The sequence below is a fragment of the Lolium rigidum genome, chromosome 7 (genome assembly GCF_022539505.1).
Source record: "Lolium rigidum isolate FL_2022 chromosome 7, APGP_CSIRO_Lrig_0.1, whole genome shotgun sequence".
Classification (NCBI taxonomy): domain Eukaryota; kingdom Viridiplantae; phylum Streptophyta; class Magnoliopsida; order Poales; family Poaceae; genus Lolium; species Lolium rigidum.
This window is the reverse complement of record NC_061514.1, coordinates 345,595,772-345,618,390: the sequence shown is the minus strand read 5'-3', so window position 1 is coordinate 345,618,390 and position 22,619 is coordinate 345,595,772. Positions and strand designations below refer to the sequence as shown.

Below are 22,619 nucleotides of genomic sequence, written 5' to 3'. Positions count from 1 at the left end.
TGTACATCAAAATTTCACTCACAAGTTGTCGTGTTGTATGTATCTATATATTATTATCAACTATTTTGCCGTTTGATCCAAATGTCCAGAAGGTTAGTGAAGGTCATATCAAAATTTTGGAAGGACAGAGCCAGCGGTAATATGGAGAAAGTGCTGGATAGCCAAACCAACTTTGGCTGAGAAAACGATAGCTTCGGATATCTGGCTGGCTTTGCATATAGTGCCATGCGCATGCACAATTCTCGGCTGGGTGAAGAGAAAAATGTCTCCATAGATTTTGAATGCTAAATAGCCAGCTCCTTCACCAGCTTGTTCAAATTGTTCTACACGCATCAGCTGTTACAAAAAAACAAAACTTGAATCGATTGAATGTTAGAGCTATTTCACACGCACATTTTGGCCGGAGGGATGCATGTAAGTGACAGAATTTTCTTTTGACCGAGAAGTGTTCTGAGTATGTAAAAACCTGTAACATCAGCTCGAGGGAAAACCTGTGTGTGTAAATTACTTATGCGACTCACGTACATCTAAGCAGACGAGCGCTGAACTGGGAATTGTATTTTCCAGAAGAGTGTGGTTTTTGTTGGCCGAAATAAGGTTGGTGCATGGTCATGAGAGATCTTGATATTATTATACGCAATTTCTAACTCTCGGTTGACCTTGTTTTATCCTTACAGCGAGGTCTGGCTTCTTGGCCGTGGGATCGCGATCCGACGACTCACCGGGAGCGGTGCGTCTTGGTCGCTTGCCCCCAGCGCACAGCCGCACAGGTTGTTACCAGGAGAGTACCCGTAGCACAATACTATTATCTTGTCCATCTAAATACTGGCTCGTCGGAGAGAGACTTTTTCCCCATTTCGCCGCCTCTTCCGATTACTTCGATTTGCTCTGCCGATTCGTAGACCCAGTGGAGATTGAACGGTGCTGGTCGTCGGCGTCGGTTACATCCTTGCCGCGCCGGCTGAATCTTCGCGGTGGCGGCTTCCCCACGGTGGTTGCTGCTTCACATCGGCGGCGGCTTCTTCTTCCATGTCGCACCGGCTACATCGTCGCGGGCTCGCGGCGTCACCTACATCACTGTGGGGGTGTCTTCTTGCACGTGGCGCCGTCTGCTCCCTAGCGCCGACGAGTTCTTCCACATGGCACCGGCTACGTCCCCGCTGCGCCGGCAACATCCCCACGGCGACGGCTGCCCCCTAGCGGCGGCGCCGGCTACATCCCCACGGCGACGGCTGCCCCCTAGCTGCGGCGCCGGCTACATCCCCGCGACGACGGTTACATCTCCACGGCGGCGCCGGCTGCATCGTCGTGGCGCTGGCTACATCCGAACGGCGTAGGCTACATCGCTGCAGCGTCAGCTACATCCACGTGGGGCCGGTTTCATCCTCACGTCGTTGTCTTTCTCCCCGTGTCACCGGCTTCATCTCCCCGCATCCGGCTACATCCCCCGCGACTACATCCAATGCAATGTAATTGCGTGTTCTAACCTGTTCTAGGATGTTTTCAGATGTAACACAAAAATCATGATGTAACACGGTGGACCATGTTTATTTTTGTAGATGTAATGAATCATGATGTAACACGGAAAAGCCTAGATCGTGTCTCGTTCAACTTCGCGCCGGAGAGGAGATAGAACCGGCATGTTCCCCATTTTCTTCTCGCGCCTCAGCCGGAGGAGGAGAGGAGCACCGAGATGTAGCCATTTCGGTCAGGGGTGGCAAGATGTAGCTTTTTTTGGCCGAGTGTGGCGGCGAGATGTAGCCATTTCGGTCAGGGGTGGCAAGATGTAGCTTTTTTTGGCCGAGTGTGGCGGCGAGATGTAGCCATTTCGGTCAGGTGCAGAGACAAAATGTAGCCTATATGTAGCTTTTTTGGCTAAGTGCGGCAGCCAGATGCAGCCCTTTTCGATCGGGGGTAGCCGTGACATGTAGCCTTTTGGGTCGGGGGAGGCGGCGAAATGTACCTTTTTCGGCTGGACAAGGTGAGATGTAACTATTTTGATCGGGTGCGGTAAGACATAGCTTTTTCGATTGGGTGCGGCGGCGATGGGCGAGGCGGGATGTAGCTTTTTTCGTTAGGTGCGGCGGTAAGATGTAGCCTTTTCGACCGAGTGCGGCGGTGAGATGTAGCTATTTCGGTCGAGCGAGTCGAGATGTAACTACTTCGGTCGGGCGAGGCGAGATCTAGCTTTTTTGATCGAAGACGCTAATATGTAGCTATTTCAGTCGTGCAGTGGTGAGATGTAGCTTTTTCGATCGGGTGCGGTGGTGATGGGCGAGGCGAGATGTAGCTTCTTCGGTCGGGGTGCGGCGAGATGTACTTGTCAGGTGCGGCGGTAAGATGTAGCTTTTTTGGTAGGCGAGACGAGATATAGCTTGTTTGATCGGTCCAGGTCCAGGCTAGATGTAGCTCTCTCGGAGCTTTTTTTTGTTGGGCGAAGCGAGATGTAGCGTTTCCACTTAGGCTAGACGACATTTAGATGTTATTTTTATGCGTCCAAACTACCCGCGATGTAAGTGTAGCGTCGCGTTGCTTGCTTATTCTTTTGGTCAGGTAGAAAGAAAAGAATAAAGCGATGTTTAGATCGGCAATCCGCAAAAGAAGTCTGGGCGAACTAGGGCGTGGGATGGTCATTGGTTCCAGGCAGGACCGATTTGCCATTAAAGGAAAGAAGCGTAACTGATTTGCTTACTATAAATAGGCGGTCTATGTGACCTCGCGCTAAGGTAAAATCGAGGTTGACCTCGTTCTAGCCACGCCCATTATTATATCCCCCTTATCAAGATGGTCGTGAGAGGAGCGGATTTCCCATCCGGTGTAAATTAGATAGAAAAAAGAACCCTTCTATATATTCGACACTTTCCATACGAGTCTTGGCGTCTGTGGTGGCATGAAAGTGCAGCACGCCGAGATGATATGAGGAAGTATAGTATGTGCAGTAGTCCTGATGGAAAAATGCAAACAAAACTGGCATTCAGTTGGTAAATGGTCATCAAATAATCATGTAGCGTTGAATCCTACACCTTGGTTTCAACAAAATGCCTCCTGGGGCCACAGTGCAACAAATGCTTACTATTAGACTGCTCATAGTGGGAGTAACATAGCTAGTAACATCACACATCTCAAGGCATTTTGGTGACATGGCATGCGAATAAATGAAGAAAGAGAGTGGGGTGGTAACTACTCCCTCCATCTCAATGCTTAGGGCGTATATCTTTTGGCTCGTCAATTAAGGTGAGTTTAAGGGAGTCAAATATTCCTAACGTGCCCCTATTTAATGGCAAGATTTGTTCTCAGCTGTACTAGTAAATTGTCTCCTCGTTTCTCTCCATCGCAGCGTGCGGGCCTCTCCACTTTCCTAGCATGCGACGTGCACAGCCAACTGCAGCTCCGCAATTACTGCTGGCCTCCTTATATTCCGCCTCTCTCCATGCATGGCCAATGCCAAAGCGACAATTAACTCCCTCTCTCTCAAATTTAGTGGCCGCATTAAACGGCAAGGAGGGGCAGTTTTGGAAGAAACGCTGTAAAGCACACCATACGCCTTAAGCTGTGACAAAATTTCGAAAAAATATTTACGCCTTAAGCGTTGATATAGAGGGAGTAGCTATGTTACCATAACATCACATACCCCAAAGCAAAATGAGTCTACAACATAATAAATGACACAATGCATGACACCACATATAAGTTACTACCCACTATGAAGGTAGTAACCAAGACTAGTAACATGACATATGTTACTAGTCTAAGTTACTCTCCACTATGAGCAGCCTTATGGGGAATAGGTGCAATTGACACCAGATCGAATACCACACTCTGAGTCGCCCGAAATCATGAATGCTACCAATTACTTGGAATGTCCACAGTTTCAGTAGGCTACCCTCAATCTATATCATCGATCCGTGTGCACTGCACATCTTAGTGGTCCATCAAGCAAGAAAAGAGATAGAGCCTAAACAACCAACATCTGCTAACTCGAAACTCATGACTCACCCATCCCTCCCTCTTTCTTCTCTCCCTCTCTCTCTCTCTCTCTCTCTGTACAAGCCAATTGTGACCTACATGCACGTTTCGGCAAGGATGCATGTGAGTGACGGATTTTTCTTTTGACGGAGAAGTGTTCTGCATATGTGAAAAATTCCTGGGATTTCAGCTCCTGGGAAAGCCCGTGTGCGTCTAAACTATTTGTGCAACTCACGTACATCTAGCAGCAAAATCAAACGAGTGCTCAAGTGGGAAATATATTTTCCAGAAGTGCGGTTTTGTTGCCCAGTGGATGGTTGTGAGAGGAGAGGTCCCATCCAGTAAAAATTCGATAGAAATAGAACCCTGCTACGACACTTTTCATCTGATTCTTTTCATCACCAGGATCGAACGAAGAAGCACATTATGTTCAGTAGTTCCAACAAAAATATGCAAACCGAAACTTACATTTATTCGGGCTAATGAACCGTACACCTCGGTTCCAACAAAATGCCTCTTTAGCCCACAGTGCAACAAATGCTTAACATTCTGGGAAATAGGTGCATCGGTAATTACCACCAGGATACCATACCATGAGCCACACACGATCACCGATGCCATTAATTACTTTGGACGTCTACAATCACCAATGCTACTGATTACCTGGACATCCACAACTCCAGTAGCCTACACTCCATCCGTTTCAGCGATCCATGTGCCTGTGCATCCCAGCGGTCCATCAAGCAAAAATGGTAGATCCAGCTGAAACACCCAACTTCTTGTTCCCGCTTAGCCTGCTCAAAACATGCCCCTGCACCCTCCCTCTCTCTCTATAAGTACAAGCCAACTGTGAGTTACCGCGTGCGGTATCGTGTGTGACTTGTGACTTTTGGACTTTGGCGTGGCGTGGGGTTGGGTGGAGATGGCGCCATAGCCAGAAGCGGCTTCGTCCGTGTTGTCGGTTACTTTGGGATGGGGTGGAGGTGGCGCCATATCGGCTCCCTCCGTGTCGTTGATGGGCTCTTCCCCGAGGCACTTGAGCACAGCGAGTTGCATCATGGTCTGAATCAGTAGGCCACAAGCCAAGCCGGACACCCATAAACTCCATGGCTGGCACGGCGAAGACGTCCTCGCTAGCGACTCCATCTGGAGCCAACCGGAGGCCAGCACACCTCCGAGACATCCCAGAAGATTCGAGCTGAATTCGTGGCAAAACGCTGGTTTAGATGTCAACTTGCATACCTTATGTGGATACCTCCGCTATATATGCAGGTTAATTGGTTCCTGCATATTGTCTTGCAGTTGCATATTGCGTCAGCTAATGATGTCTAGCACTGATGCTCCAGATAAACCAACCCTCGATTCTGCAGATTGATGTCATACATAGCTTGCAGTTTTTAATACTACTAATAAGACTGAAGCTCATCATGATGATTGTAGCAGGGACTCGCCTGACCTTTGATTGTATGAGAATATTTCGGAAAAGAGGAGAGCAAATGCCACATGTATGAAATTCAGATTACATGTGGTACGAAAAAGTACCTGAATCGTGAAAACGCAATGGGCGAAGGCTCGCCGCTGGTGGAGTTGGTCCACGCTGCCTGTGATTTGATCGGCCGCGAATGCAAACGTGTACTCAGGAAGATATTATGGGATAGATTCGTGTGTGCAAAGTTTATGCCATCCTGCAAAACAAATTTGGATAGAAGAAGATAGAGAGTCATCAGGGAGGAGTAGGTTAAGCAAGGCGAGAGCGCCCCAACTGCTGGTGGCAACGGCGGTGATGATACCCTCCATATCCAGCCTGCTGCCGTTGGTGGCCATGGCTGCGAGCCATCTGCGGATTAGTAGCGTTGTCAAGATGGAGTTATAAAATGGTGAGGAGGGGAGTGCTAATAAACCGGTCATCATGGTGGGAAGTGGAGGATGCGTTACGGGAGAATTTAGGGGATCTTAATCACAAAATATTTATGTCCACAAAGCAAGCGCTGCATTTTGTTTTTTTTAGCAGAGCAGGCGCTGCATGGAAGACAAACAGCGGCTGGCACTTTTTTTCGGGTGACTCGTCCAGCCCATTTAAGAAGAAGCAGCCCACGTACCAAAATGAGAAGCCCATGGGAGAAAATGCTAGAGAAGCGGTCAAAGAAACAACCCAGCGGATCTTCGATCGACAAACAGCGCCAGCTTATAAGGGATGACGTGGACCCAGGAGAGGGCAGGAAAATCAGCTAGTGGGGGACTCCTATCTATAAAAAGATAAGTAGTTGTGTATGTAATCCTGTGGATACGAAACACGTATGCATAATAATTCTAGCAAAAACATTAAAGTGACGCTAGTCTGGAGATATATGATCTCAATAAAATATCGTACATGCTGCTTGATCCTAGTAGTAGTATGCACATAAGCATTCATGCTTGGTCGTCGATCTTATGTCGCTTCATCAAGGAGGTTGAGGGGTCAAGGACGTGTCCTGCGAACATGATTGCACCAGACAACTTCTCCATCACAAAGAAGGCAAATGGATGATCAGCGACGAAGTCTACAAACACAGGCACAGACTTCTGTATAGGACGCCCACGCATCCCCAAAGAGGTAGCAGCGGTTGCCTCAGTGCCTTCCTCGTTCATCTCGATGATAGCCCTATGCGATATTTCCTCCAGCGATAGGCTGATACCATGGCCGTTATCTTCAACCATGTCAGAGAAGTCGGCCTTCTCGAGCCGGAAAGCCTCGTTGATTCCTAGGTCCCGGAGAACGCCGTTCAAGCTAGCGGATAAGTCGAGCTTGAACTTGGGTAGACGGAACTCACCGACCCTGACGGTCTCGGTCGGCAGGTGCTTGCCTACAAAGTCAGGGTCACGGCTGATCTTGTCAGTCAGCTGCGCCAGACCGTCGCGGGCGTCAGGGAGGAAGACGCACATGGAGTAGATCCCCCGCGGCTGAGGCCAGTCTTCCTGGTAGTGGAGCTGTGTAATATCCCAGGTTTAGAGGCAATAAAATGAGAGAACACCAAAGTGTGCATTGCATTCATGCATAGAAAATCCGGGGAATTTTCGCGCTTTCAAATAAAACTTACTACAGTAACTGAAGTTTCACTTGACTTGCTGGAACTGAAGTAGATCATCAGGTCAAGCGCTATAAACTTCACTGTGATCTTTGCTAAAACCTTGTTTTGGATAGAGATAATTTGATCTATGGGCTAGATCAAATAGAAGTAGTGTAACATCCCAAAATTTTCCAAATTTTGGAATGTAAAAAAAATAAATAAATTCAGTTGATTGAACTGTTTGTCTTTGTTGAAATATCACAAGGAATTAATTTTTTTGAGTTTTATTTAAAAGCCTTTTCCAAAATAAGTTTTCACAAAATATTGTTTTCAAAGTATCAAACCAAACCTATTTGTATTTTATGGTTTTGATATCGTATAAGATTTTATTTTGAGACGAAAGGCCCAAACCTTATTTTGAATATCAATGCCCAAGCAGTCATATAAAAGTACGAAAGGTTTTAGTTTCGAAAAATATTTTAATCGCTTGATTTCAATAAATTCAAATTATGTTTCTTGCTTTTCTAAATAGCCTATACGGCAAGTGTGTAAAAAATATACTCTTGTATTTCTATTTTTGAACTACAAGAGTAATCATTAGTTTCCAAAAAAAATCTTACTGGAGTGATTGCAAATTTTACAAATTTTATTTGAATCAGTTCGGTGGCCTAAAACTTAAACTAGAAATTAATAAAACATAAAAAGAAAAAAGAAAACAAAAACAAAATGAACCGGCCAGATCAATCAGCTTCCGCACATGCGCGGATGCGCGTGCACGCGGCCGTGCCGGCCTAGCCACACACGCAGCAACAACTTCAGTCCAGCGCATCAACTCGCCCGCCCCCTTTTTTTTTCTCCAGACATGTGGGCCCCCCCGTCGTCACCTACCTCTGGACGTGAGTCCTGGAGGCGTACGCTTGTTCGATCTGCCCACGAAAATCGCTCGGTTTCGCTCAGAATTTGTTGGCCCGTTGCCACAGAAATCCTCATATAAATACCTCAATATCGCCTCCGTATTTCCCCCTTTGAAACCCTAAAAATAGCGCCGCCATTCCGCCAGTTTTCTTCGTCAAAGTTCCGCCGCCGCCACTGCCATTGGAGCTCGGTTGAGCTCGAACTCGAGGATTCAGTGAACCCCCGTCTTCCCCTTTTTCCCTAAGCTTCGCTCCTCCTATCTATGCATCGTTCTGACCCATTCTACTTTCTCGTAGAGCCCCGAGGCGAGCACGCGAGGGTGCCGGAGCATCGCCGGAGCCAAGGACGGCCAGCCGTCTTTTGGCGACGCGCGAGGTCGAAGAAGACGTCACCGAGATCACCACTGTGAATGGCATGAACCTACGTAGACCGTCGTCAACTTCACCGCCGCAGAAGACCACTGGGACGTAGCCGAGGACTACCGGAGCTACCTCGCGGTCCACGTCCTCCACATACGCGTTGGTAATGTCATCGTGCTAGTGAGTACAACATGAAATAGATTAAGTCAGAATTGCTATATGCCGTTAGATCTAAATCCGAGCGTTCAGGATAGCCCAATTAAGTGAACCGGTGCAATCGATCGTTCGGTGCTGTTCTAGCTCATAGCTCATATCTAACTTTAAAATTCCATATCAAATCATTCATAACTCGGTTTTAGATGATTCGGCTTGCATTGAGTTTATAATTAAATTCTCTAAGACTTTCCTGTAGAGAGATTTTCCATCCGATAAACTTTTTCGGACAACTTTTCGTACAACATCAAAATTTGACCGCGACATATTTAATCTTGTAAAATTCATAACTAATGTTTGAAAACTGGGATTCTAACAAATAATATGTCATTGAACTCACAAAAATGAGGAGAACACAGTGGTGCAATAAAATTTGACTTTTTAACTGTTCTAGAATATTCAAATTTAAATATGTAAGTTTGAGTATTTTCTGCATGGTTCAAATTCTACAAATTTAAATCAAATGATTCCTCTTGCAAATGGAACTTATTGATGTCCCCTGTCCATTAACATCAGTGCCTAAAACTTATGAAACAATTTGCAAGTATTCAAGTCTAAATATGAGAACTTGAGTAGTTTCGACATAACTTAAATTCTATAAATCCCTATAAGTTGATTTCAATTGTAAATGCAAATAAATGGAATTATCTATCCAGTCGTATGTCTACAAATGAATTATTTAATTATAATATACTGAAAGGTGCTGTTGTGTCAAAAGCCTATTTAAAATCCTAATTGAATGTAGAAAATGTTGATAAAGTTTTTTTTATTTAATTTTCGTTTTTAGAACATGTACACACTATGTTTGCTCTGTTTGTATTGCGCTGATTATTGATTGTGAATTGTTTGCCATCGTTATATTGTCCAGATTGTTATTCGTGTGATTGCGAAGAGTGCGAGCTACAACAACAAATAAGGCAAGTTGAACTTTTGATCATAACAAATCTATTGTTTTCCTATATGTGCAGTAGGATTTTAGTACAAGTAAATGTGTAGGATTGTTGTTGATGGATTGTGTGCTATTGCTATGAAACCCGCGCAGGATAGCCATATGTTTATTATGATTGGATTCATTGGTCGTCAACCTATGTTTGATTGCTTGGATATGCTTACTTTATAAGTGGGTGGAATATCATGTCATGGGTATGTATTAGTTGAAAGGTTAGTTTTAGTCGACAAAATAACAATTGGATGAATTGGGGCGGATATGAATAGTACTTGAGAAGGTTGTAGGTCGACCGACATGGTAAGGGCTTTGAGCCGGACTTACTGACATGTATAGGTCGAGTGGCATGGTAAGGGCAGAAAGCCTGACTTACTGACATGTACACTAGTTGATGGGAGGTTGGCATGGTAAGGGCGTTGAGCCTGACTTACTGACATGTTCACTGGTGGTGAGTGGCATGGTAAGGGCGTAGAGCCTGACTTACTGACATGTACACTAGTTGATGGGAGGGTGGCATGGTAAGGGCGTTGAGCCTGACTTACTGACATGTTCACTGGTGGTGAGTGGCATGGTAAGGGTGTAGAGCCTGACTTACTGACATGTACACTAATGGAGTGGAGATTAGCATGGTAAGGGTATTGAACCTGACTTACCAGGCATGTGTAATGGAAGAAAGGAGATTAACATGGTAGGGGGCCTGAGCTTGACCTACTCACATGTGCACTAGAGGAGTTCGGAGATTAAAGTTGCTGGGATAAAACTAGGACGATACTATGATTGTTTTGTGCAAAATAAAATAAAAGTTTGAACCCTCACCTTGAAAATGTACTTGATAGATTTGTTATAAGTCTCTAGTGATACTCGCCAATACAATTCCAAATGTATTGACCCTGCGTGGCTGCAACGTTTTATGTTGCAGATATTTTGATGAACGAGTGAGGTTCGATGGTTAGGGTTACGAGTCTATACTCGACATGCTCGCCTGTGGCACATGAAGACGAAGGGCTCCATGCTGATATGTTTTGTTGTAAACTCTGATATTGAGCTAGCCTTGTGCTATGCAGTTTGTAAGTTATTATGTAATTTTGGATCATGCGATGTAATAAAGACCTTTGTTTCTTGGTATTACATCTTAAACTGTGTGTGCTAGCGATTGATCCAGGGACTAGCACTGTTAAGCTACGTAGATTCAACCCGTACCGGGTAGGATCGCTTCAGATGGTATCAGAGCATTGTGTTGACTCTAGGTTCGTGACCCTAGGTTTGGATTTGAAATAGGAATACCTTAGGATGAAAAATCTATCTAATCCAGTCTTTATTAAAAAGATCTTTCATTTTAAACTTCGTGTATTCTCATCTACTTCACCTTTAAAAGAAATCCCTCTTACCTTAGATGGCCTAACTCTTGAAATCTATCAAGGAAGGACTGATGATGACCATGTCCCTTAAGTTTGAAGACCAATGATTCATGTGCTATTGCTCGACTCAGCTTGACGCGGCTTCATGGAAGGCCAACGAAGAACTTGGAGAAGACTTCGATGCATACTTGACAACTCCACAGATACATCGTAATAGCAGAAGTTGAAGCATTGAAGGCAAAACTAGAATAGACCACCACTTATTACACCAACGATATTGCAATAACGTTATGATCATACTAACTTGTGGTATGACCATACTAGATTTTTTTGTGTTTAAACTAGTTTGCTTGATGTGAGGAATGCTTGTTAGATCTTGTTTGAAAGATGAATTGCCTTGTTCTGTCATTTTAAGGGTAGGAATCTTCCTTAGATCCTTCTATCCATTCTCATCTATACCTCAACCTAGCAAGTGTCTTCTCTAAAATTCGTAATGAAGACAACCTTAGCCAAACCAAACTCGATGTCCCTATCAAGATGAAGAACTGAAGAGTGTGAGATACGCAAAAACCTAGATAAGAACCAATAGAAATGTTTTCAAATCAATTCAATAATGGGGATTGAAACATTGATTCAATTACTCCATGGAAGTTTTATCAAACTTGTGAGGTCGACCAAGTGTTAGAATACGAGATTCAATAATCAAATACGGAGTAATGATCTGGGTGCAGGATGGATTGATCACCATTCCTACTACTCTTATTATTCGCTTTCGTAATATTGACTTTGCGAATCTAGAGAGACATACCTACAAAAGAGATGTCGATGATAAGCCTAAACCTTAGGATGGAGGAATATTATACCTTTATAGTAGGCAAGTGCTGCCAAGCGTAGGACTACAACGAGATTGAAGATCCAACCACTAGTTTAGGGATAGTGGAAGACATCAGAGACACCAACAAGCAAGGGATGAGGAATATCGTGAAGTCCTCTCATTTTGGTCTCCTGATTGACCTGAACAGTGACCCCTAAGTGTTAAAAGTAGTTCAACCACCAGCCCATAGGGATTAGAGGCCTAACCATGAGAAAAAGCCTACTCAAGTTATTTTGAAAATATATGTTGTTCACTATATGTGAATAAACAACAACCTATTAGATATGAACTCAGAAGCCATAGATATTTCAAAAGTTGACCTCGTGTCAAGTCATATCTTAGGATGTGCCAAGCCATAAGCAAGATGAGCTTAGCCTAAAGCCGAGGCCTAAGACTACCTACATAAGTTTCTTTTAAGGGTGGTAGCTCACCCCAACATGTCCCAAACCCATCTTTATTTCTAGCCTCTCTCGAATCTCGAGGACGAGATTCCTTTTAAGGGTGGTAGTCTGTAACATCCCAAAATTTTCCAAATTTTGGAATGTAAAAAAATAAATAAATTCAGTTGATTGAACTGTTTGTCTTTGTTGAAATATCACAAGGAATTAATTTTTTTGAGTTTTATTTAAAAGCCTTTTCCAAAATAAGTTTTCACAAAGTATTGTTTTCAAAGTATCAAACCAAACCTATTTGTATTTTATGGTTTTGATATCGTATAAGATTTTATTTTGAGACGAAAGGCCCAAACCTTATTTTGAATATCAATGCCCAAGCAGTCATATAAAAGTACGAAAGGTTTCAGTTTCGAAAAATATTTTAATCGCTTGATTTCAATAAATTCAAATTATGTTTCTTGCTTTTCTAAATAGCCTATACGGCAAGTGTGTAAAAAATATACTCTTGTATTTCTATTTTTGAACCGCAAGAGTAATCGTTAGTTTCCAAAAAAGTTCTTATCGGAGTGATTGCAAATTTTACAAATTTTATTTGAATCAGCTTGGTGGCCTAAAACTTAAACTAGAAATTAATAAAACATAAAAAGAAAAAACAAAACAAAACAAAACAAAAACAAAATGAACCGGCCAGATCAATCAGCTTCCGCTCATGCGCGGATGCGCGTGCACGCGGCCGTGCCGGCCTAGCCACACACGCAGAGAACAACTTCGACTCCAGCCGCATCAACTCGCCCGCCCCCTTTTTTTTTCTCCCGTACATGTGGGCCCCCCCCCGTCGTCACCTACCTCCGGACGTGAGTCCCGGAGGCGTACGCTTGTTCGATCTCGCCCACGAAAATCGCTCGGTTTCGCTCAGAATTTGTTGGCCCGTTGCCACAGAAATCCTCATATAAATACCTCAATATCGCCTCCGTATTTCCCCCTTTGAAACCCTAAAAATAGCGCCCCCATTCCGCCGGTTTTCTTCGTCAAAGTTCCGCCGCCGCCACTGCCATTGGAGCTCGGTTGAGCTCGAACTCGAGGATTCAGTGAACCCCCGTCTTCCCCTTTTTCCCTAAGCTTCGCTCCTCCTATCTATGCATCGTTCTGACCCATTCTACTTTCTCGTAGAGCCCCGGAGCGAGCACGCGAGGGTGCCGGAGCATCGCCGGAGCCAAGGACGGCCAGCCGTCTTTTGGCGACGCGCGAGGTCGAAGAAGACGTCACCGAGACCACCACTGTGAATGGCATGAACCTACGTAGACCGTCGTCAACTTCACCGCCGCAGAAGACCACCGGGACGTAGCCGAGGACTACCGGAGCTACCTCGCGGTCCACGTCCTCCACATACGCGTTGGTAATGTCATCGTGCTAGTGAGTACAACATGAAATAGATTAAGTCAGAATTGCTATATGCCGTTAGATCTAAATCCGAGCGTTCGGGATAGCCCAATTAAGTGAACCGGTGCAATCGATCGTTCGGTGCTGTTCTAGCTCATAGCTCATATCTAACTTTAAAATTCCATATCAAATCATTCATAACTCGGTTTTAGATGATTCGGCTTGCATTGAGTTTATAATTAAATTCTCTAAGACTTTCCTGTAGAGAGATTTTCCATCCGATAAACTTTTTCGGACAACTTTTCGTACAACATCAAAATTTGACCGCGACATATTTAATCTTGTAAAATTCATAACTAATGTTTGAAAATTGGGATTCTAACAAATAATATGTCATTGAACTCACAAAAATGAGGAGAACACAGTGGTGCAATAAAATTTGACTTTTTAACTGTTCTAGAATATTCAAATTTAAATATGTAAGTTTGAGTATTTTCTCGCATGGTTCAAATTCTACAAATTTAAATCAAATGATTCCTCTTGCAAATGGAACTTATTGATGTCCCCTGTCCATTAACATCGGTGCCTAAAACTTATGAAACAATTTGCAAGTATTCAAGTCTAAATATGAGAACTTGAGTAGTTTCGACATAACTTAAATTCTATAAATCCCTATAAGTTGATTTCAATTGTAAATGCAAATAAATGGAATTATCTATCCAGTCGTATGTCTACAAATGAATTATTTAATTATAATATACTGAAAGGTGCTGTTGTGTCAAAAGCCTATTTAAAATCCTAATTGAATGTAGAAAATGTTGATAAAGTTTTTTTTTATTTAATTTTCGTTTTCAGAACATGTACACACTATGTTTGCTCTGTTTGTATTGCGCTGATTATTGATTGTGAATTGTTTGCCATCGTTATATTGTCCAGATTGTTATTCGTGTGATTGCGAAGAGTGCGAGCTACAACAACAAATAAGGCAAGTTGAACTTTTGATCATAACAAATCTATTGTTTTCCTATATGTGCAGTAGGATTTTAGTACAAGTAAATGTGTAGGATTGTTGTTGATGGATTGTGTGCTATTGCTATGAAACCCGCGCAGGATAGCCATATGTTTATTATGATTGGATTCATTGGTCGTCAACCTATGTTTGATTGCTTGGATATGCTTACTTTATAAGTGGGTGGAATATCATGTCATGGGTATGTATTAGTTGAAAGGTTAGTTTTAGTCGACAAAATAACAATTGGATGAATTGGGGCGGATATGAATAGTACTTGAGAAGGTTGTAGGTCGACCGACATGGTAAGGGCTTTGAGCCGGACTTACTGACATGTATAGGTCGAGTGGCATGGTAAGGGCAGAAAGCCTGACTTATCGACATGTACACTAGTTGATGGGAGGTTGGCATGGTAAGGGCGTTGAGCCCGACTTACCGACATGTTCACTCGGTGGTGAGTGGCATGGTAAGGGCGAAAGCCTGACTTACTGACATGTACACTAGTTGATGGGAGGGTGGCATGGTAAGGGCGTTGAGCCTGACTTACTGACATGTTCACTGGTGGTGAGTGGCATGGTAAGGGTGTAGAGCCTGACTTACTGACATGTACACTAATGGAGTGGAGATTAGCATGGTAAGGGTATTGAACCCGACTTACCAAGCATGTGTAATGGAAGAAAGGAGATTAACATGGTAGGGGGCCTGAGCTTGACCTACTCACATGTGCACTAGAGGAGTTCGGAGATTAAAGTTGCTGGGATAAAACTAGGACGATACTATGATTGTTTTGTGCAAAATAAAATAAAAGTTTGAACCCTCACCTTGAAAATGTACTTGATAGATTTGTTATAAGTCTCTAGTGATACTCGCCAATACAATTCCAAATGTATTGACCCTGCGTGGCTGCAACGTTTTATGTTGCAGATATTTTGATGAACGAGTGAGGTTCGATGGTTAGGGTTACGAGTCTAAACTCGACATGCTCGCCTGTGGCACATGAAGACGAAGGGCTCCATGTCTGATATGTTTTGTTGTAAACTCGATATTGAGCTAGCCTTGTGCTATGAAGTTTGTAAGTTATTATGTAATTTTGGATCATGCGATGTAATAAAGACCTTTGTTTCTTGGTATTACATCTTAAACTGTGTGTGCTAGCGATTGATCCAGGGACTAGCACTGTTAAGCACAGAGATTCAACCCGTACCGGGTCGGATCGCTTCAGATGGTATCAGAGCATTGTGTTGACTCTAGGTTCGTGACCCTAGGTTTGGATTTGAAATAGGAATACCTTAGGATGAAAAATCTATCTAATCCAGTCTTTATTGAAAAGATCTTTCATTTTAAACTTCGTGTATTCTCATCTACTTCACCTTTAAAAGAAATCCCTCTTACCGTAGATGGCCTAACTCTTGAAATCTATCAAGGAAGGACTGATGATGACCATGTCCCTTAAGTTTGAAGACCAATGATTCATGTGCTATTGCTCGACTCAGCTTGACGCGGCTTCATGGAAGGCCAACGAAGAACTTGGAGAAGACTTCGATGCATACTTGTCAACTCCACAGATACATCGTAACAGCAGAAGTTGAAGCATTGAAGGCAAAACTAGAATAGACCACCACTTATTACACCAACGATATTGCAATAACGTTATGATCATACTAACTTGTGGTATGACCATACTAGATTTTTTTGTGTTTAAACTAGTTTGCTTGATGTGAGGAATGCTTGTTAGATCTTGTTTGAAAGATGAATTGCCTTGATCTCGTCATTTTAAGGGTAGGAATCTTCCTTAGATCCTTCTATCCATTCTCATCTATACCTCAACCTAGCAAGTGTCTTCTCTAAAATTCGTAATGAAGACAACCTTAGCCAAACCAAACTCGATGTCCCTATCAAGATGAAGAACTGAAGAGTGTGAGATACGCAAAAACCTAGATAAGAACTAATAGAAATGTTTTCAAATCAATTCAATAATGGGGATTGAAACATTGATTCAATTACTCCATGGAAGTTTTATCAAACTTGTGAGGTCGACCAAGTGTTAGAATACGAGATTCAATAATCAAATACGGAGTAATGATCTGGGTGCAGGATGGATTGATCACCATTCCTACTACTCTTATTATTCGCTTTCGTAATATTGACTTTGCGAATCTAGAGAGACATACCTACAAAAGAGATGTCGATGATAAGCCTAAACCTTAGGATGGTGGAATATTATACCTTTATAGTAGGCAAGTGCTGCCAAGCGTAGGACTACAACGAGATTGAAGATCCAACCACTAGTTTAGGGATAGTGGAAGACATCAGAGACACCAACAAGCAAGGGATGAGGAATATCGTGAAGTCCTCTCATTTTGGTCTCCTGATTGACCTGAACAAGTGACCCCTAAGTGTTAAAAGTAGTTCAACCACCAGCCCATAGGGATTAGAGGCCTAACCATGAGAAAAAGCCTACTCAAGTTATTTTGAAAATATATGTTGTTCACTATATGTGAATAAACAACAACCTATTAGATATGAACTCAGAAGCCATAGATATTTCAAAAGTTGACCTCGTGTCAAGTCATATCTTAGGATGTGCCAAGCCATAAGCAAGATGAGCTTAGCCTAAAGCTGAGGCCTAAGACTACCTACATAAGTTTCTTTTAAGGGTGGTAGCTCACCCCAACATGTCCCAAACCCATCTTTATTTCTAGCCTCTCTCGAATCTCGAGGACGAGATTCCTTTTAAGGGTGGTAGTCTGTAACATCCCAAAATTTTCCAAATTTTGGAATGTAAAAAATAAAAAATAAATTCAGTTGATTGAACTGTTTGTCTTTGTTGAAATATCACAAGGAATTAATTTTTTTGAGTTTTATTTAAAAGCCTTTTCCAAAATAAGTTTTCACAAAGTATTGTTTTCAAAGTATCAAACCAAACCTATTTGTATTTTATGGTTTTGATATCGTATAAGATTTTATTTTGAGACGAAAGGCCCAAACCTTATTTTGAATATCAATGCCCAAGCGAGTCATATAAAAGTACGAAAGGTTTCAGTTTCGAAAAATATTTTAATCGCTTGATTTCAATAAATTCAAATTATGTTTCTTGCTTTTCTAAATAGCCTATACGGCAAGTGTGTAAAAAATATACTCTTGTATTTCTATTTTTGAACTGCAAGAGTAATCGTTAGTTTCCAAAAAAAATCTTACTGGAGTGATTGCAAATTTTACAAATTTTATTTGAATCAGTTCGGTGGCCTAAAACTTAAACTAGAAATTAATAAAACATAAAAAGAAAAAACAAAACAAAACAAAACAAAAACAAAATGAACCGGCCAGATCAATCAGCTTCCGCTCATGCGCGGATGCGCGTGCACGCGGCCGTGCCGGCCTAGCCACACACGCAGCAACAACTTCAGTCCAGCGCATCAACTCGCCCGCCCCCTTTTTTTTTCTCCAGACATGTGGGCCCCCCCTCGTCACCTACCTCCGGACGTGAGTCCCGGAGGCGTACGCTTGTTCGATCCGCCCACGAAAATCGCTCGGTTTCGCTCAGAATTTGTTGGCCCGTTGCCACAGAAATCCTCATATAAATACCTCAATATCGCCTCCGTATTTCCCCCTTTGAAACCCTAAAAATAGCGCCGCCATTCCGCCGGATTTCTTCGCCGAAGTTCCGCCGCCGCCATCTGCCATTGGAGCTCGGTTGAGCTCGAACTCGAGGATTCAGTGAACCCCCGTCTTCCCCTTTTTCCCTAAGCTTCGCTCCTCCTATCTATGCATCGTTCTGACCCATTCTACTTTCTCGTAGAGCCCCGGAGCGAGCACGCGAGGGTGCCGGAGCATCGCCGGAGCCAAGGACGGCCAGCCGTCTTTTGGCGACGCGCGAGGTCGAAGAAGACGTCACCGAGACCACCACTGTGAATGGCATGAACCTACGTAGACCGTCGTCAACTTCACCGCCGCAGAAGACCACCGGGACGTAGCCGAGGACTACCGGAGCTACCTCGTGGTCCACGTCCTCCACATACGCGTTGGTAATGTCATCGTGCTAGTGAGTACAACATGAAATAGATTAAGTCAGAATTGCTATATGCCGTTAGATCTAAATCCGAGCGTTCAGGATAGCCCAATTAAGTGAACCGGTGCAATCGATCGTTCGGTGCTGTTCTAGCTCATAGCTCATATCTAACTTTAAAATTCCATATCAAATCATTCATAACTCGGTTTTAGATGATTCGGCTTGCATTGAGTTTATAATTAAATTCTCTAAGACTTTCCTGTAGAGAGATTTTCCATCCGATAAACTTTTTCGGACAACTTTTCGTACAACATCAAAATTTGACCGCGACATATTTAATCTTGTAAAATTCATAACTAATGTTTGAAAACTGGGATTCTAACAAATAATATGTCATTGAACTCACAAAAATGAGGAGAACACAGTGGTGCAATAAAATTTGACTTTTTAATCTGTTCCAGAATATTCAAATTTAAATATGTAAGTTTGAGTATTTTCTCGCATGGTTCAAATTCTACAAATTTAAATCAAATGATTCCTCTTGCAAATGGAACTTATTGATGTCCCCTGTCCATTAACATCAGTGCCTAAAACTTATGAAACAATTTGCAAGTATTCAAGTCTAAATATGAGAACTTGAGTAGTTTCGACATAACTTAAATTCTATAAATCCCTATAAGTTGATTTCAATTGTAAATGCAAATAAATGGAATTATCTATCCGAGTCGTATGTCTACAAATGAATTATTTAATTATAATATACTGAAAGGTGCTGTTGTGTCAAAAGCCTATTTAAAATCCTAATTGAATGTAGAAAATGTTGATAAAGTTTTTTTTATTTAATTTTCGTTTTCGAACATGTACACACTATGTTTGCTCTGTTTGTATTGCGCTGATTATTGATTGTGAATTGTTTGCCATCGTTATATTGTCCAGATTGTTATTCGTGTGATTGCGAAGAGTGCGAGCTACAACAACAAATAAGGCAAGTTGAACTTTTGATCATAACAAATCTATTGTTTTCCTATATGTGCGGTAGGATTTTAGTACAAGTAAATGTGTAGGATTGTTGTTGATGGATTGTGTGCTATTGCTATGAAACCCGCGCAGGATAGCCATATGTTTATTATGATTGGATTCATTGGTCGTCAACCTATGTTTGATTGCTTGGATATGCTTACTTTATAAGTGGGTGGAATATCATGTCATGGGTATGTATTAGTTGAAAGGTTAGTTTTAGTCGACAAAATAACAATTGGATGAATTGGGGCGGATATGAATAGTACTTGAGAAGGTTGTAGGTCGACCGACATGGTAAGGGCTTTGAGCCGGACTTACTGGCATGTATAGGTCGAGTGGCATGGTAAGGGCAGAAAGCCTGAGTGTACTGACATGTACACTAGTTGATGGGAGGTTGGCATGGTAAGGGCGTTGAGCCTGACTTACTGACATGTTCACTGGTGGTGAGTGGCATGGTAAGGGCAGAAAGCCTGACTTACTGACATGTACACTAGTTGATGGGAGGGTGGCATGGTAAGGGCGTTGAGCCTGACTTACTGACATGTTCACTGGTGGTGAGTGGCATGGTAAGGGTGTAGAGCCTGACTTACTGACATGTACACTAATGGAGTGGAGATTAGCATGGTAAGGGTATTGAACCTGACTTACCAGCATGTGTAATGGAAGAAAGGAGATTAACATGGTAGGGGGCCTGAGCTTGACCTAAATGTGCACTAGAGGAGTTCGGAGATTAAAGTTGCTGGGATAAAACTAGGACGATACTATGATTGTTTTGTGCAAAATAAAATAAAAGTTTGAACCCTCACCTTGAAAATGTACTTGATAGATTTGTTATAAGTCTCTAGTGATACTCGCCAATACAATTCCAAATGTATTGACTCTGCATGGCTGCAACGTTTTATGTTGCGGATATTTTGATGAACGAGTGAGGTTCGATGGTTAGGGTTACGAGTCTATACTCGACATGCTCGCTTCGTGGCACATGAAGACGAAGGGCTCCATGCCGATATGTTTTGTTGTAAACTCGATATTGAGCTAGCCTTGTGCTATGCAGTTTGTAAGTTATTATGTAATTTTGGATCATGCGATGTAATAAAGACCTTTGTTTCTTGGTATTACATCTTAAACTGTGTGTGCTAGCGATTGATCCAGGGACTAGCACGGTTAAGCACAGAGATTCAACCCGTACCGGGTCGGATCGCTTCAAGTAGCTTTATAACAAACAACACCTTAAGTAAGGATCAACTACAAGATCTTATAAAGGATCTCAACATGCCATTCCTTACAACAACACATGAATAATTATTCAATCCTAAATCAAAGAACACAATTAGTTAAAACACTATTCTATACTTATCTTATCCATCTCTTCTACTAAATAAATGTTCCTACCATGAGTCACATGGTATATCTTTTCAACTACAATACTTGAACCAAGTCAAGAACACTCATATTCATTCTTCATTAAACCTTGACCATTCCAACCTTGTTTCTCAACTCATATCATTAAACCTAGAGAAAGGAGAGAAGCATTCATATGCTTATTCTATCCATTGAATAGAACCTAGATTACTATTTAAACCTTATCCAATTGAGGTACTTGTTGATACTAACCAATGATACAAGAAATATAAGTCAAGTAATAAACCCTACCTATTCAGTAGAGCTCAACCTAGCTAAAGAGGTATACTCAAGTATATGGACTAATACTTGATCTTGGAGAGAGAACCATAATTCACCAATGAAGTGTTATGAGACCAATACTTTGATCATTACAAATTGGGTGATGATCACAAACCCTAAGAACCTAAGTGAGTGTGTTGAGAGAAGTATTAAAGAAGAGAGATTAGTGAGGAATAAGTGGATCATGTCTAATGCATGATCTTACTTTATAAATTGAGATGATAAGTTAAACCTACATATGTGAGGTATAGATCTCATTCTTCTCATAAATAATAAGTAACTCATTAGTAGTTAACCAAACCAATACTCATGCCTTGTACAGAGTAGTATTGATATGGTATCTAAACCTTGCCTATCCAAACACTTGAGACAAACATAGCATTGTCTTGATACAATAATTCTACCTAAGTGAGGAGGATAACCCTAGCCACTAGAACATGATCAAAGCTTATACCATATTTTAATCCTAGTTGTGTATCACATTGGTGATCACTACTTAAAACCTAGGCCATATGTGAATTCCAATCCAAGCATCACTTTGGATTATAAATATAACCCTGCCATGCCTCATGCCTATTTAATACTTCAAATAGTGAAGTATTCCCAAAACCATAAACCTTGTCATGTGGAACCAATCTACATAAAATAATATGTCCTAACTTGTGTATCATGGATCACAAGTAATAAATCAAGCCATATATATCTAAGACCTAAATGTCATTTGGTGAGTAGAATGAAACCAATACCCTATTCCACTTTGCTATCCAAATTCTTTGTTTAGTGAACCAAATGAAATAGTATTCAGATAAGTAGTTAAGTTAATCATGAAGAATTTAGGATTCATTTTAAATAGTTCAAAAAAGAGTTTGTTAAGCAAGAGTAATGGATATAGAGTTGATCCAACCATTTTGTTAAACCATTGGAAACAAATCTCCAGATAAAATCATGAACCAATTCCATACCTTTTTTCCATTTGTTAAACCCTTGTCATACCTAAATTATATGTGAATAATCAATATGGTTAAGAATTTACAAAATAGAATATGTTCACCATGCACATGTTCTACATTTCAAATCATTTAAACAGATTTGATTTATAAAGATAAAAGCAATTGAGTTGAACTCTAAAATTCATATCTATTTGCATTTTTAACTTGTGCCTCCAAACAACACAAATTTAATCAAATACTAAATGTTTATTTAAACACCAAAATGATACAGTAAGCATTATCATCAAGTTATGTTGATATCCAAATAATTTTGAACCTACAAAACAAAGCAGAAATCAAATTTGAATTCAAACCAAAAAATAGAAAACAAAACAGAATTCAAAACAGAAATTTGAAAAAGAAAATGGAGGGAAACTCACCGGCAGGTCATCGCAGCCCAACACCCATCTCCGCAGCAGCCCAAAGACTCGGCCCGGGAGCAGTCCAGCCCAAACT

The 22,619-nt window shown here is 41.8% G+C and overlaps 1 protein-coding gene across 1 annotated transcript in view; it reads right to left on the bottom strand.

The window, feature by feature from the left end:
- Nucleotides 1–6,269: 6,269 nt before the first annotated feature.
- Nucleotides 6,270–22,619, bottom strand: part of LOC124673571 (putative serpin-Z5) — a 62,118-nt gene continuing 45,768 nt past the window's right edge. The window contains exon 5 of the mRNA XM_047209620.1: nt 6,270–6,906. Coding sequence (XP_047065576.1) covers nt 6,376–6,906 — 531 coding nt within the window. The 3' untranslated portion in view covers nt 6,270–6,375. The remainder of the gene's footprint in view (nt 6,907–22,619) is intronic.